The 17,007-nt window shown below is 40.0% G+C and overlaps 1 protein-coding gene across 1 annotated transcript; it reads right to left on the bottom strand.

Annotated features, from left to right (window-relative positions):
- Positions 1 to 4,313: 4,313 nt before the first annotated feature.
- Positions 4,314 to 16,773, bottom strand: LOC307007807 (zinc-binding protein A33-like). The gene is made up of 6 exons (XM_079630177.1): positions 16,150 to 16,773; positions 8,812 to 8,907; positions 6,820 to 7,050; positions 6,680 to 6,702; positions 6,480 to 6,598; positions 4,314 to 6,108 (listed from the first exon to the last, which is right to left on the bottom strand). Exons 1-6 carry the CDS (start codon positions 16,543 to 16,545, stop codon positions 5,564 to 5,566), a joined length of 1,410 nt encoding a protein of 469 aa, XP_079486303.1. The 5' UTR covers positions 16,546 to 16,773; the 3' UTR covers positions 4,314 to 5,563.
- Between the last annotated feature and the right edge of the window lie 234 nt (positions 16,774 to 17,007).

The following is a 17,007-nucleotide window of genomic DNA, read 5'->3' as shown; positions in this document are numbered from 1 at the left end:
TGTGATCCTAATGATCTGAGTGATCTGTTGGTTTTATATTCAGTGAGCATATCTGCAATGTATTGAGGTCCTAGGCCATTAAATTATTTATATACCAGTAATAATACTTTAAAATCAATCCTAAATGTGACTGGGAGCCAGTGTAAAGACCTGAGGACTGGTGTGATATGTTCATATTTTCTGGTTCTGCTCAGAATCCTGGCAGCAGAGTTCTGTATGAGCTGCAACTGTCTTATGGTCTTTTTGGGAAGGCCAGTGAGGAGTCCATTACAATAATCCACCCCGCTGGTGATGAAAGCATGCACAAGTTTCTCTAAGTCTTGACTGGAAACAAAGTATCTAATTCTTGCAATATTTTTCAGATGATAGTTTGCTGATTTAGTTATTGCTTTGACATGACTACTGAAGCTAAGGTCTGGCTCTAGAGACACACCAAGATTCCTGACTTGATTTTTAGTTGTTTGACCCCTAGAGTGAAGGTATGCATTCACCTTGAGAACTTCATCTTTGTTTCCAAACGCAATGACTTCAGTTTTGTCTTTGTTTAATTGAAGAAAGTTTTGGCACATCCAACTGTTTACTTCATCAATGCATTGGAACAGGGAGTCAATGGGGCTGTAATCGTTAGGCGATAGGGCTGAGTAGATCGGTGTGTCGTCTGCATAGCTGTGGTAAGCAATTTGGTTCTTTCTCATTATTTGGCTCATTGGAAGCATGTACAGGTTGAATAGGAGTGGCGCAAGAATTGAGCCTTGAGGAACTCCACATGTCATGGATGTCCACTCAGACTTATGGGGCCCTATCTTGCACCCAGCGCAATTGACTTTGAACACCGACGCATGTATCATTCCTATTTTGCACCCGCGCACAGCGGACTTTTCCCTCCACAGACGCACGTCGGTAAATTAGGAAATGAACTTGCGCTCGCGGGGGCGGTTCAGCGCAAAGAGAAGGTGTGTTCCGGCGCAAAACTTCCATGGTGCTATTTTCCAGTTTTAGAAAGCAATTGCGCCATTGACCAGGAAAAAAACAGTCTAAAGACAGTGGCGCGTTGCGCGTTAGTGATATGGTATTTTAAGGGTGCGTGCTTGGCCATAATGTTAACGCGCATCCACTTTGATTCTCTAATATAAACAGATGCAGCAGTTTTCATTTTTGCAAATCATACATTATTACAAGGAAAAATATTAACACACGAGGGAAATCATTGTTGTGTCCGTGAAGATGTGAAAAAGATCTATCTAGATAAAAAAAATAAAAAATCTAGATTAGGCTACACATTTACTACCCAAATTATACGCCTGTTTAACCGAAGCTAATTTGGGTGGGTTTCTCCCATCATCCCCAATGTCACTTCTCTGTGTTTTACAGCCCTGACGAGAACGTCGGTTTCCTCGGCTGTGAACTGCTCCTGGCGTGCGCCGGCAAATCCGCCGTTATAATAGCAATCCGCCATGGAACAAGCGCGCCGGCTCTTAAAGGGAATGTGAGAGGACGCTCTGATTGGTTTATTTCACGTTACGCCCAAACCACACCTATGAATAATGAAGCTACTTCAGACAAACCCCTTTTAGATTTGCGTCGGGCGCAAGAGTCGTTTTTCCCGCCGGGAAAATAGCAACAGTGCCGGGAACCGCCCACAAAGTTACTTGCGCTTTGCGCTTTGACACTTGCGTTTCAGATCGTTAAAATAGGGCCCATGGTCTCCTATACTCACATAATAACCTCTCGCTTCTAAGTATGACCTGAACCATTTTAGGACTATTACAGAAAACCCCACCCAGTTTTCCAGCCTGTCAAGAAGTATGTTGTGATCAACAGTGTCAAATGCAGCACTGAGGTCGAGTAGAACCAGCACTGATAATTTGCCTGTATCAGTATTTAAGCGAATATCGTTTATTATCTTATCAATCCAACTTTAATCCAGAATCCAAGATGGCAGCATGTCCGCATTTGTGTGTTTGTGTGTAGCACGTTTTAGTTTATCTTAATTTTATGTCAAAGATAATTTTATTTTTTTTACGTTTTTCTACTTTTACCAATGGAGTTGGCCGTCTTATGTTAAGACAAGCCGGGGATTATTTGCTGATCCTGTGTGGTTTTATATCTCCACCAACGGAAGAGAAGAGCTGATCTGCCGATCGTGCTGGACATCTTTATTAACGAAGGGAAGACGCCGACCCACTGGATTAAATGTATTAGGCTCTACTTCGCTAAGGAAAGTGCTTATTTCATTAATCGCTTGTGGCCTTGTCCATAAACTAGTGTTTTGAGAATTTGGTCGCTGTTTGTAGCTCTAGCACTGATCCTTTGCTGGTGTTTCTGTCTTGATTTTTTCTCGTCACAGGACACGGTTTGATGTCAGCGTGGATCCCTCTTTCTGCATCGTGGAGTCGGGCAGCGCTCTGTGAAAAGAGTTGGAGTACCACAAGTCTACATTCTACATCAACTCTGTTCTCTTTTATCTGCTTCAAGCCAACAACTCAATGGGCCCTATCTTGCACCCAGCGCAATTGACTTTGAACACCGACGCATGTATCATTCCTATTTTGCACCCGCGCACAGCGGACTTTTCCCTCCACAGACGCACGTCGGTAAATTAGGAAATGAACTTGCGCTCGCGGGGGCGGTTCAGCGCAAAGAGAAGGCGTGTTCCGGCGCAAAACTTCCATGGTGCTATTTTCCAGTTTTAGAAAGCAATTGCGCCATTGACCAGGAAAAAAACTGTCTAAAGACAGTGGCGCGTTGCGCGTTAGTGATATGGTATTTTAAGGGCGCGTGCTTGGCCATAATGTTAATGCGCATCCACTTTGATTCTCTAATAGGCTATAAACAGATGCAGCAGTTTTCATTTTTGCAAATCATACATTATTACAAGGAAAAATATTAACACACGAGGGAAATCATTGTTGTGTCCGTGAAGATGTGAAAAAGATTAGGATTTTTTAATCTAGATTAAAATAAAATAAAAAATCTAGATTAGGCTACACATTTACTACCCAAATTATACGCCTGTTTAACCGAAGCTAATTTGGGTGGGTTTCTCCCATCATCCCCAATGTCACTTCTCTGTGTTTTGCAGCCCTGACGAGAACGTCGGTCTCCTCGGCTGTGAACCGCTCCTGGCGTGCGCTGACAAATCCGCCTTTATAATAGCGATCCGCCATGGAAGTGCGGCTGCTCTTAAAGGGAATGTGAGAGGATGCTCTGATTGGTTTATTTCACGTTACGCCCAAACCACACCTATGAATAATGAAGCTACTTCAAACCAACCCCTTTTAGATTTGCGTCGGGCGCAAGAGTCATTTGTCCCGCCGGGAAAATAGCAACAGAGCCGGGATCCGCCCACAAAGTTACTTGCGCTTTGCACTTTGACACTTGCGTTTCAGATCATTAAAATAGGGCCCATTGTCTTTTCACACTTTTACTCATTGTCTTTTCACACTTTTACACACGTTGAACGCAGACACAACAACCTTTCTGTTTCTCACTGCCCTGTTCAACTGATTCCCGCACCATCTTTAATCTTGTGGCGCTCAATATCATACATTTCTGCCCTTACTTTTATCTCATTTGACAAAACACCGGTGTACCAAATTTCGCAAGCTTGCTTTTGAGACATTCCCATATTGGCCACTTCTCTGTTCTCTGTGGATTTCTCTTTCACGCGCGTTCTCCTGATTTGTCAGGCGTCCCCAACAAACCCGATTTTTCTTTTAACCCAAATCGGTCGGGTTGCACTATCAGTGCCCTCCTAATTATGGTTTACCAAAAAATCTGTTACGATTGTCTTGGTTCCCCCTAATTAGCCTCAGCACCCAAAAATTATTTGCTCCGTGGTGGAACAATTCATTTCAGGTTACCTATCTGTTTGAAATTTCTTGATCTGTCACAGTTCTCAATTAATCTCAGATTATTTTCCCTCGTATCTGTTTGAAATTTCTTGATCTATAAATAGATCTCAATTAATCTCAGATTACGTACCACAGAAACAGCCCTCAGCCAATATGGTTCAATTTCACTCTTTCCCCCAATTAAACTGAATTTAATTACCTTACCCAGAGATGCTGTTTAATGCCACTTGCGGGTTCTTTAGATCCCAGTGGTCGATTGTCCTGGCTCTGACATCGGTCGGCCTCTTTCTCTCAAGTTTACGAGGTAGAGCTGGAACTTACTCAGTCCAGGTGGCCAAACACCGTCGATCTCAGGTCCAGGAGGCACGTCCAAGGAATCCCACTATTCTGACACCAAATTGTTGTGGCAAAAATTCATCAAACAAACATCACTGCGTAAGAGACACTCAGAGTCAAATTATAAAATAGAATTATTTATTCTTGCAAGAATAGGAGCAGTCTAATACACAGTTGTTACCCTGTGCAGAAGAGTGACACTCCCCCGGACAGACTCAACTAGCATTTTATCCTAGCTCTTCCAAGGTCTTCTTCCCACCCAGAGCCTTCCTCCCAGTAGTTTCCCATCCAGTAGTTTTCCAAAGACAAAGAAGCCATAACACTAGTTTAGATTCGTCACTAGTTGGCCCACTAAGCCCCCCTGCACCAAATGGCCTTCTGACATCTAGGTCAGAGGTCCTTGTTCGTCTGTTCTCTGGAGTGTCTCCCCCTTCTGCCTCCCCATATCATAAAATTGCCACCACAGCTGCTTGTTCATTAGTATGTTACAGAGCTCGAGTTATAGGATAATATACATCTGAACACATGAGGATTTCACTGGCAAGAAGATTAAATGTCAACACTTTATCTTGTCTTACATATTGTAAACATGAATTTAAACATACTTTCATTATTGTATGATTTGTTTAATGGTTACTGAAGTATTGAATTTATAATAGTAATTAATTTGGGATTTACAAAACAATTTTTCTTCTTTATCAATTATTACATGCACAAACACAATTTTAGTACATATATACAAACCTCACAGCAACACAAACACAATTACACAATAATTTATCCAATTGACTCTAATACGCAGAAGCAGAAAACAAGAATAGTCAATAACAAGGTCAATAACGAGGAAACTAGGATAACCGCTCAGAAATGTTAGCCCGGGCAGAACAAGACGTCGCACTGAAGCAGTGGAGAAAGGCTGTATAAAAAGCCTGGATGATGAGTGGCAGGTTGCAGAGAATCAGCAACAGGCACAGGGTCATGGGAAATGGAGTTTAAATGGGTAATGTCAATATTCTGGAGATGGTGGTGGTGAGTAGGAGGAACCACAGAGGTTTGATTTGTGACAGCTTTATAGGCCAAACCGGAGAACCGGCACCATCTCGTAATTTTTTATTTTATTTTAAAGCCTTGCCAACAGAACAAAAGTCTATTAACAAAGACTGCATCATTTTATAGTTAAATGGCCCTGGGATAAAAATAAATTGGCAGTTTTAATGGATTTCAAACAGAGAAACATGTCCTTAAGGAAACACAAGGGTTAATTTGGTTCTTAACTTTACATTGAAGTGATTGGTCAATGAGATGCTTTGATTACAGTGTTATTATTAAAGCATAATTTGCAAAACTGTATTAATCCAGAAGCAGAATCAGATTTAACTGTGATTTTCTGCTGTAATAAACAATTTAACTGGTAAGATCTTCAGAGGGGAAGTTGTGCGGAGATTATATAAGAATGGAAAGACAGTTTCTGTGAAGGATGTCCTGAATGTGAACAGACAGTCTTTAGTTACAGGATCAGAGAATGACACTGTTCCTCTGTCATAGTCCAGCCGAACTCTCACACGCTGGAGCTTCTGCTTAACAGTAAAGACAGTGAGGTGTTGCTCTGGGGATTGTGAGAAGTATTTGCTGGTCATGTAATCCACACACCAGACATTAGACTCAAAGAAAACCTCTCCCTTCCTCTGGTTTGATGCTGTGGTTATTCCAAGACTCCAGCGTGTATTGTCTCCAACCTCCACATCCCAGCAGTGTGTTCCTGAGTTAAAGCCCTCAGATCCCAGGACACATGCACACCAGTCAAACCTCTCTGGATTATCAGGAAGTGTTTTATCTACAGGACTGTACGACACACTGGTCAGATCAGCAGAGAGTGTGAGAAGAGGAGCTGCTGTGTTTGGATCCAGAGTCAACGGCGCTGCAGAGAGAATAACATCAGATTAGAGGATGAGATATGATGTATTAGAAATGAAAATATAAAACATTTTTCTTTTGTTGAAAGAGATCATAAATTATACGATCATAACATTGGTCTGTAAGAATGGATTGAGGCTCCAGGTTTAATATCAGTGTTCAATAAACACGATTGCATCCTAATATATAAACATAGGTCATGAGGAATAGACTTCATTATGAGTTCGCTGTATGATCTGATGATTTTATGAAATACAGTTCAGATTCACTTAGAAATTCAAGTGATTATTAAATATATTTCTATCAAATGTTAATGTTGTGTGTGTTTCTATCTGCACTATCTTCTGCACTGGTGTCAGATCTGCTGAGACTCACTGTGTTGGACAGTTTCCAGCATCTTCTTCCCGACTCTGAACGGCAGGTTACCCAGATAACGCGACACATTAATCAAAGCTCCAGAACTCATCCGTGGATCCGGCTGTGAGATCTGGACTCTGAGGAACATTCAGGAGTCAGAACTGCAGTGAGTTTGAGTTCAGATCCACTGAGAGAAGAGATACGAGCAGCTCACTTACCTTTCCATTGAGGCGTTAAAGTTCTGGAAAATATAGAGTTTGAAAACATTTTAATATCTTATCAAACACTCTCACTGTCAGCGAGTCTCTCTATACAAGTTGTTTTCTGCACAGAGAATGAAGCCAGATTGATTCGTCACCTTTAGAAACGAGACGTCGTTGTTTTTCATCATCTCCTCCATGTCTCTGAGTGTGTGTGAAAGAGCTGAGATGTGTGTGTTCATCTCCTCCAGCTTCTTCTTCATCCTCTGCTTCTTCTGCTCCTCTTCCTCCCTCAGTGCAGTGACTGCAGCTTCTTCTTCATCTCTGAGAAACTGATGAAGCTTCTCAAACTCTTCTTTAATCTGACGCTCTGTGTGCTCAGCTTGAGCCTGAAATCAAACATTCACTTCAATCAACACAAATCTCGGATACCGACATATAGCGGATCCAGAAGCAGATTCATGAATAATCAACTGGAATACATTATATTAAATATATAAATTCATAACTGTAAATAATATATTGGCTAAATATGTGTAACAAAAAGGCATCTACAATAAACAAGGAGGCAGGTAATTGCATTTTCTTGATATTATACAACAACACCCAAAGGCGCGCGCGCCCGGGGCACACAAGTGCATAATCATCAGAAAAACTCACACAGAGTTTCAGGAAAGAGAGGCTAGAATAGCATCAATCCTTTATAATTAGTGCCCCGAAGGGCATATTCAGCATATATATGTATAATGTATATAATATATATGGTGGGTCATTACGCTCATAGGACATAACAGTCAGTGAGTGATGGTTAAAACATATTGGCAATCTGGGCCGTAATAAACAGGGCAGAAAACACCATAATGTGTCTTAGACCGAGAGCAGTCCGGCCTGTAGGGCGGGAACCTCTAGGTTATAGAACCTTATAAATGTAGACGTGGAGGCCCAGCCTGCCGCCATACAGATATCTTTGCAACGAGATTCCACTAGACCAAGCCCACGAGGAGGCCATGCCCCTCGTAGAATGTGCTCTGATGCCCAACGGGCACGGCAGTCCTTTTGATGTGTAGGCTAGCGCAATGGCATCCACTACCCATCTGGACAGGCTCTGTTTCGACGCAGCTCGTCCTTTGGAACGTCCGCTGAACGAAACGAAGAGCTGCTCCGTCTGTCTAAAAACAGCGGAGCGGGACACGTAAGCTCTTAACGCCCTAACCGTGCAAAGAAAGCTAACGTCATCCCTTCCTTCAGAGGTCGGCAGAGCCGACAGGGAGATAACTTGAGCCCTGAACAGTGTGTTGAGGGACTTAGGCACATACCCATGTCTCGGCCTTAGTACGACTTTAGAGTCATTAGGCCCGAACTCCATACACAACGCTCTCACCGAGAGCGCTTGTAAATCCCCCACGCGCTTCACTGAAGCGAGAGCCAGAAGAAACACTTTCACGAGTTCACACTCACAAATAAGCCAGATGGAATAAATGGTATGCGTATTTGGCGTGCTGTCCGAGGAGAGGGCTCCGGGCTCGGTATTCGGCCCGAACCCAGAATACTCCCCCCCGTATTCCTGGCTGTAAAGGAGAGCCAAGGGTGAGGAGTCGGGGTGGTGGAGGGATGCTGGAAACTGTCAAGGAATGTTAGGTGAGTTGACAGAATGGATATATATATGCTTCTTGTCATGCTGATTAGGGTGGGCGTAATTGTTTGATGACAAGTAATTGGAATTGGTTATCTGATCGTGCTCCTCCCGAACTTTGTTTATAAAACATCATGTCTTGAAAGACAAGTATTTCATGTCAACTGAGTGCACAGGCTCAAACGGGGCACCCTTCATGGCATGCAATACCGTAGAAAGGTCCCAGACGGGGACTGAAGGAGGTCTGGGAGGATTCAATCTCCTAGCTTTAATCTTTTAACTTTAATCTGACGCTCTGTGTGCTCAGCTTGAGACTGAAATCACATCACATTCACTTTAATCATCTCAATCAACACAAATCTCGGATACCCGACATATAACTGATCCAGAAGCAGATGATGCTTGTCATTTACAGAAATAATCAACTGGAATTCATTATATAAAATATATCAATTCATAACTGTATAAAGTGATCCTTCAGCTGTAATGAAAATGACTCTTGATTCTGTTTCCTCACATTGATGTGTTGAGCTGTTTTCTCAAACTCTCCTTTCTTTATTTCATTGTGTTGAAGTTTCTGCTGTAAGGACTTCAGTGCTGTGTTGAGCTCCTCCTAGAATTGAACAAAAATACATTAAACACCAATTACAGTGAAGAGGAGAAAATACAGTGACATGATCATACAATTCTGTGCAAAAGTATTTACCCCCACCCTGATTTCTTCTGTTTTTGTGTAAATCTCGTACTAAATTGATTCAGAAATTAAAACTTACCATAAAACAAAGGCAACCTGAGTGTGAACAGAGTACAGTTTGTAAATGGCAATGTTATTTACTGAAGCAAAAAAGTAATCCAATACTAACTGGGCCTGTAAAGGCATACTATGAAGCTTTCCGTTTTTGTCAAACAGCGACCCCTAGTGTCGCTGTTGAATACTTGCACTGTCGTAAGAAGCGTCGGGAATGGGACAGGCACAGATAGATTCCGAAGATATTGACCAGGTAATGTTTCACGATTTCATATATTAGGCTACTGCATACTGCATAGTCTACTGAACTACTGATGATGGTAATAGGATAATAATAAGTTTATGTCAAGTGTTAGACTACTTTATAATAATAAAGTAGCCAACTGCGTTTGACGTTTTTACATGATTGCAGCTAAATCACAAGTAAATCCTATAGTCTAGGTGTAATGAAGAGGTTGAGGCAGTCGGATCCATTTGCAGAACTTTATTACAGCAGGTAACGAAACAAGGAATCACTGACATGAAACACGAGGAACCGCAAGGAAACATGCAGCGTGGCAAAACAAGACTTCACAAAGGGTAATAGTGAGAGTGGGGTATAAATGTGTGTGGAGCTGTGAGTGGAACTAGATGCAGGTGAGAGGGTGATCAGTGGAAAGAGGTGTGTGAGGAAATCAGTCCAGGGTGTGTGCGTGAACAGTCCAAGGGAGGGTAGTGCAGAGGTGAAGCGCCCTCTCGTGGCACTCATGGGCAATCCAGCCGAACATTGTCACACTAGGCCTACTGTATAATTTCATTTGTGCTTTTTGATTGTAATGTAAACATTACAAAATGCCAGATGACATCAATAAAGGTAAATGTACGTCGCATTATTTCATAACATTGTCCGTCAGGATGTCATTAGACATGATTATTGCAATTTATCATAATAGTTTAATAATTGTGCTCGTTTACACTATTTACAACCTCTAGGCTTATTTATGTCTTGATAATTATGTGAGATATTGACAACTGTTCTCATGATAATTGCAGGAATCAACGTCAACAGCGTCTGATATAATGGATGAATGAACAGCATCGTAAAAAAATGACACACTACAAGCAAGCTCAACAACATACAACATAGATTAGAACGCAAACAAGTTCACAAATAAGATATTTATTTACTAGTCCATCAACAAGATCGCCAGGGGCCTGTTTCAGAAAGGAGGTTAAGTGAAAACTCTGAGTATGTTAACCCTGAAATGAGGGAAACTCTGGGTTTTCCGTTTCAGAATGGGAGGTATATCAAACCCGAGAAAGCAGAGTAAGTCAAGCCCGTTTCTGAAAGAGGGGTAACTTATACTCAGAGTCAGTTACCATGGCAACTTACCCTGTGAACCTAACCTGGTCGGGAGCAGGTTTTCTTCGGTAAACCCAGAGTTTCTTGCGGTCTCCTCCCCTTTTTTAAAGAGGAAGAGGTGTTTAAACACCTCATTCATTCTTTCTGTACATTTATTCATTGCTGTTTTTACTGTTGTTTAAAAAAAAAAAAAAAAAAAACCAACCCAAAGTAAAATAAATGGAAATATAAAAAATACCCTATATAAAAAATAACACATAGACCTCTTACATTTTATGAAGGCCCTTGGATCTCCGGGAGTGACCGGCTCTGATGAAGGAATTCCCTCAGCCAGAAATGCTGCTGCACTGCTAGACACTGGATGCTATTTAGTTATGTAATATGTCAAATGTTTGTAAAGTCAGATAGCCTACACCCATGATATGCTCAAGCCTTACCTGATTGAATTATGTTTTTATAATTTTTTTATTTTCAGCTGCTGCCACGTTCTTTTAATGCCTGCAGGATTGCACCTAGCCTACATGCAAATTAAAACTAGGTTGAATAACTGTTCTTCCAGTTTTACCTGATATTATAACAGTTACTCTAAAATAGTTATTTATTACTAACTACAAATTACATCTTCAACAGTGTAATTAGATTAATGTAATAATTACTATCTTTAGAAAGTATTGGTCTGCTTATTATTAATTACTAAGTCCCATCAACCTCAACCACTTGAACAATACAATGAGGAGAGACAAGAAACTGCACTTTTAATGCTTTCAAAATGAACAATATACAATTGCATGAATTATTCTTAAATTGACCAAAGTGTGTAGAGGGAGAAGGTTACATTCAAAATATACCTTTTAAAAATGTATGTTAAATCCACTGTTGTTTTATACAGAATTGTTCTATAGTCTATGCAGTAGCCTATTTAATGTAATTACATCATATTTTAAGAGTTAAGAATTAAGAGTAATCCCTTTAATTAAATTACAATATTTAGATTACTTGGTCATTAATTACACCCAACACTGTATAACAGTAATTCCTCTTTGTGTCTGGCGCTGTTGCCATGGTGACTCATAATATATGCGCTCCATTGATAATGGCTTTTTATAGTTGTGGTGCACACGCTCAACTCAGAGTGAGTCAACTTAGAGTTGGTTGAACTAACCAATTTCAGCTGATCTGAAACCGAAAACTCAGAGTTTCCCATCTCAGGGTAAGTCAACTCAGAGTTCAAGTTTTAACTCAGAGTTGGTTGAACCTCCTTATTGAAACAGGCCCCAGGTCAGCATCGCATCCAGTGCTGCTTTTTAGCTCGCGCCGAGTGAAAGCCTGAGCGAGTGACTCTTGTCCGGTTCCTCACACGGTCAGATTCTCTTTTCCTTTTCCAAGTCTCTTCCGACCACGTTTTCTTTGCTTTTTCCACCGTCGAGTATCAGGTCTGAAATGCGCGCAAGTGTCTTCGTGCTTACAGAGCGGCCGGTGCTTCATATGTTGTTGATGTGTGTGACGTCAGTGCCGTAAAGCAAGTCGTGATTCTCGCGAGATTTGTCAGGGCGCTCATCTCAAACTTGCATTGCTGGTTTTTCCAGCTGCGATTAAGGTACAATTAAGGTACAATTTCTACATATGTGCATTTAAAATGTATTTAGCCCCATAGTTACTAATTCCTCCAATCTATGAAACTGTATAATATTGTTCAGCTGGACTAAACACAACCAGTCCTGATCACTGCATCGCTGTTCAATCAAATAAACACTTAAATATGACTTTTTCAACAGCATGAAGTTGGTTTAAAGGTCTTAAACAGTAACACACTATTGACAACGGTGAAAGAAACTCCAGGAATAATGATGAAGACGGTGATTGAAGTAAATCCGTCTGTGATGGATACGGAAATGTAATATATGACATGTCCCTATATCGCTAGTGACGCCGTCATATATGCTAAATATAATATCACATATATACATATCTCTACATATATGTTGATATAGGTTTTTAACATATATAAATTTGCCATATTAAATGAGTATATTGACATATTAATATGATGTATATGATTATTATTTATATAATACTGTATGTTTTGACCATATATGTCACCGATATGTTTAATTTATATATGGCAAACTATTTACTATTTAACTATTTATTTCAAGTCTACAGATCAAGTCTACATATCCACATTTCATTTCAATTTCTATCTCATTTCGAATCTTTTATAAATAAAATGTATTATTTATTATTATTTTACCTCTTCTTGACCAGCTCATAAAAACAAAACAAATACTACACAAATTCTATTTGAAAACTGATAATTATATACGTGACATGTATATAAAAAAAACACTATTATATATACATAAAATATATGGGCTGGTTTTATATGTCAATTGTTCCATTTTCTAATAGGTTTTATGTATGGGCATATATTGTCAGGGTTCTGTCACTTCTGTCTGGTTTTATCTTAGTGGGTGACAGAGCTCTGACATTCCCGGTTTGTCATGTGCTTGTGTTCTAGTTCTGTTTATTGTGAGCACATGGCTTGTCATGTGTTTCCCTTGTGCCATGTGCTCTCCTGTCTATTGTCTAGCCCCTCCCATCTTGTTATCTGATTATTGGTTAATTTGTCCCACCTGTCCTGCTCGTTACCCTCCTTTGTTTGTTCCCCTATTTAGCCTCCCTGTGTTTGTAGTCCTGTTGCTGGTTCGTTGTAAATGTTTCCTGTTTCCTTGTGTTACCTGTTCCTGTGCCTGAAGCCTCTTTTGTTTTCCCTAAGCGGCAACCTCCCTGTCTCTCTCTTGAAACCAACACGGAAGTGAATTAAACGGTGATTCATCGACTGGCCGCTTGAGGCTGGCTGCAGAAGGGAGTCAAATCTGTATCTCCCCCATATTAAAATGCCCAACTTTACAGCAGAAAAAAACATGTTTACAGCCTGGTTCTCTCTGTGGCTTTGGTCTATAAAGCTCATTTTGCCCTTCATAACAATTGTGAGGGGGCTGAATTTTTTTATAACTCACCCGTTTAGTTGATTAATATTTAAAGTTCTGCTAAATTAAGGGTGTGTCCACTTTTGAGTGACAGGTGGATTCCCGATGATGTAAATGCTAGCCGGTTAGCCGTCACTTCACCTCGGCAAATTCCAGCTGCTGAACTTGCCATCTCTGCCGTGTTTGTGCTTTTTTTCGGGATTATTTCATATAATTTAATACACACATTACTTCGCCCACGCCTTTGGATTCCGCCGTTGTCGTCGGGTATCTTTCGAGAGAACAACCAGTGCTGTATTTCAGTTGTTTTCCTCAGTCTGTGAACATGCACTAATGAAGTTTTCAGATTTATAAACGTCTATAGATATAAAGGCTACACTCGTTCTGCGGTACCGTTGCTCTGGAACAGATTATAACATGCTTATGTACCATCAGATGAAATCTTGCAGGTGTCTGTGTTTCTCCGTCCATGCAATAAATGCACATCCTTGAATGAGCGTGGATTTCTAGCGCATTTACTTGAACTTCATAGGTAATATATCTATGGTTTGACCTATTTGAGATGCGGCCAAAATCAGAATTTATTGGACTGAATAATAAAGATCTAGCTGCTATACGCACTTGACGAGCGATGCCGCGCTGACGGACCATAGACTGTAAAAATGAGTTACTGACATGTATGCACATAATCACGGTCACACACACACTCAGAGTAATATAACGTTATAAGTTACTGCATAATATATTTTCAACTAGCAGAATCACGATACACAGTCTCACTTGTAGCTATGTCTTTTAACTATAATTTAACTATAATATTTCAATGGGCAAAAACAGGACCTTTTAATTGGCATTCTGATTTTAATAATCAACTGTCACTTTAGCGCGATGCCCTGTGCAGTCGTAGACTTGGTACTGTGAGTAGCATATAGCATTAGCTCCCAAGCCTGAGCTAACCTGGAGCTAACGCCATAACGTCGCGCTAGGTGGGCGTGGTTTCAGATAGCCAGGCTCCTCAGCTCCGCCTCTATTGTTTTGTTTATAGCTTGTCTTTTTTATAGCTTGTCTTTATTTTGTATTATTTAATAAACATCATCTCATCCTGCTCTTGTATCCTCGTCTCCGTTCAACCATACCGTCACATATATATTTTATATATGTGGATATATATTTTATATATGTGGATATATTTAATATATGTATATTTCATACATTTCCGTATGGGCAAAGCTATTTCAAAAGCTCTTGGACTCAAAGAACCACAGCGAGAGCCATTATATCCAAATGGAAAAAACTCGGCACAGTAGCAAACCTTCAAAGAGTGTCTCAAAGTCACCAAAGGGCCGAGAACAACATCGTAGGAACAGTTTTTTTTCTGCTTTCTATCAGAAAATGCTAAAGGATGATATCCTATCTTTAGTCTGCAAACTGAAGCTCAAGCAACAAGACATTGATTCAAAGAATAGTAAGTAAATTCAATTGACTTGAAATCGATTGAGAAGATTGGACCTTAACCCTCTGGAGACGAATTGGGCGGTACCGCCCAAAATGGCATACTTTTACAAATGTGCAATTATCTTCAAAACTATTAATGATAGAGATGTGCGGTCTTTTTTGCCGTCTTCCTCAGATTCCGCTGAAAACAGTGATATCCCGTTTGTATTATCCACACGCTTCGCTGTTGCGCAATACCACTGCATAAAAAGGCCAATGAAATCGATGTTGTTAGACAAATTCCACCAATGGAAAAATTGCCGCTGGGAGGATTTTTTTTTTTACCCAATCAGAGGAAGGTTACCATGACGTATTCTAGCCAATCAGAGGACTCTGTAGCCTTCAACATGTACAAACAAACAGCGTCATGTGGACAGAGAATGAGACAGATAGCGAACGGAGCGGAGTATTACAGAGCGCACAGAGATCTATATAAGAGAGAGACAGAATAACTTAACATTATTATTGTATTGTTTTAGCACTGTTATGATGGCTAGCAGTAAGATTTACGGCAGAACAAGCTCTGGAACAGTTAGTGGAAAGTAAATCTGCCAGGTTGTGAGTGTGTCATGTTCTTCAGAGCAAGCAGGTCTCATTTAGTTCGAAGCAGACAGCTTTTTCACGCCTGGGACTGTTTGTAAAAAAAGTTCCTTATTTCATTGTTCTTAACACATTTGATTGAACAATTACAAATGGCTGTCAAGCAAAGGGTTTGACAAATATTTTTTTGGTTCAAAAACTGTTCACTATTGTTGTGTGAGGTGTGATTTTCAGTAATAAATGACAAAAATCTAATTTTCGGTTTTGAAATTCTCTCGATTATTGTACATTTTTCACACATACTTCCTTTATAAACACATTACATGCATGCTTATGCTAGCTTAGGGTCTTCTGAATCCATAGATACCAAACACATGGTGTTCCATCTCCATTATATGGTTTATAAGCCCAAATGTAAAAATAGAGAAAACGGACCAAAAAGGGCTTAGTCCCCAGAGGGTTAAACCGGTAGTTCATGCTTGAAAACCCTCCAATGAGGCTGAACTAAAGTTGTCCTCTCAATTGTGCTCTTTTTTTTTTTTTGCAAAATAATGGTATCTATGAAAAAGAACCCCTTATTTAGTATGAGACACAAAAACATTAGAAATCAGGATGGGCAAATACTTTTACAGCACAGTAAATGTCATATAAAGTTGAGTAAAATTACATTGAATGTTATGATATCTATGTTTATGACTAATTATTGTTCTTTACATGTGAAACAATAAACATTTGTCTTACCTTATATAATAATACCACTCTACTGATGGGTCTGAATTTATGATTGTCATGTTTTTGTGAATTAATACACTCAAAACACAGAGGTTGTTTGTCCTCCAGACAGAAGAGTTTGAGTTTCTCACTGTGTAAACTGCAGATCTCCTCAGATCCTGGTGAACGTTTCTCATTTCTCTCCTTCAGGAACGACTCACACAAGTTTTTTAATGTGAGATTAACTGGAGGATTTTCTCTTGAGGATCTTCTCCTGCAGAGAGGACACTCCTGAGTTCCCTTAGTTTTCCAGAACTGTTGTAGACACTCTTTACAGAAACTGTGACTACAGGACAGAAAAACAGGAACCTTGAAGATGTCACAGCAAACAGGACAAATATAATCATCTTCAGCTGCTGAAGCCATTTTCCCCGCTTGAGTCTCGCAAACTAAACTTTACTCTCACTTTCTGAACGACGGTTTTCAAAAATGAATCACAATGAGAATCAAAGATCTGCTGTCTGTCTAGAAATGAACTTCACAAAAATCCTTCTGTAAAGTGTTTCTCTTTGTTCTCCATCAGTTGCTTGTTCTTTATTGCTTTTGTTGAGACAAAGTCGGTGTGACAGAAAGGAGAAATAACAAGTCAGTCTCTTCCTGGTTAGTGTTGTAAGAGAGAGGAGTTTATGATCAACTTTGGGTGTATTAACAGATCAAACAGGAACGTCAGGATTTCTTCATGTACAATGTATTCAAAATGAACCAGCATTGAAATGTTAAAAAATTATGCCGTAAAACCTTGAATAAAACACAAAAGAACAATTAAAATACAAAACTATCAACTATATAAGACCTCAAAATGATTATATATTTGTATACATATATACA

This window comes from Phoxinus phoxinus (genome assembly GCF_949152265.1).
Source record: "Phoxinus phoxinus genome assembly, chromosome: 12".
In the NCBI taxonomy this organism is placed as follows: Eukaryota; Metazoa; Chordata; class Actinopteri; order Cypriniformes; family Leuciscidae; genus Phoxinus; species Phoxinus phoxinus.
Note: the sequence above shows the minus strand (reverse complement) of the source record. Positions and strands in the feature narration are given on the sequence as shown.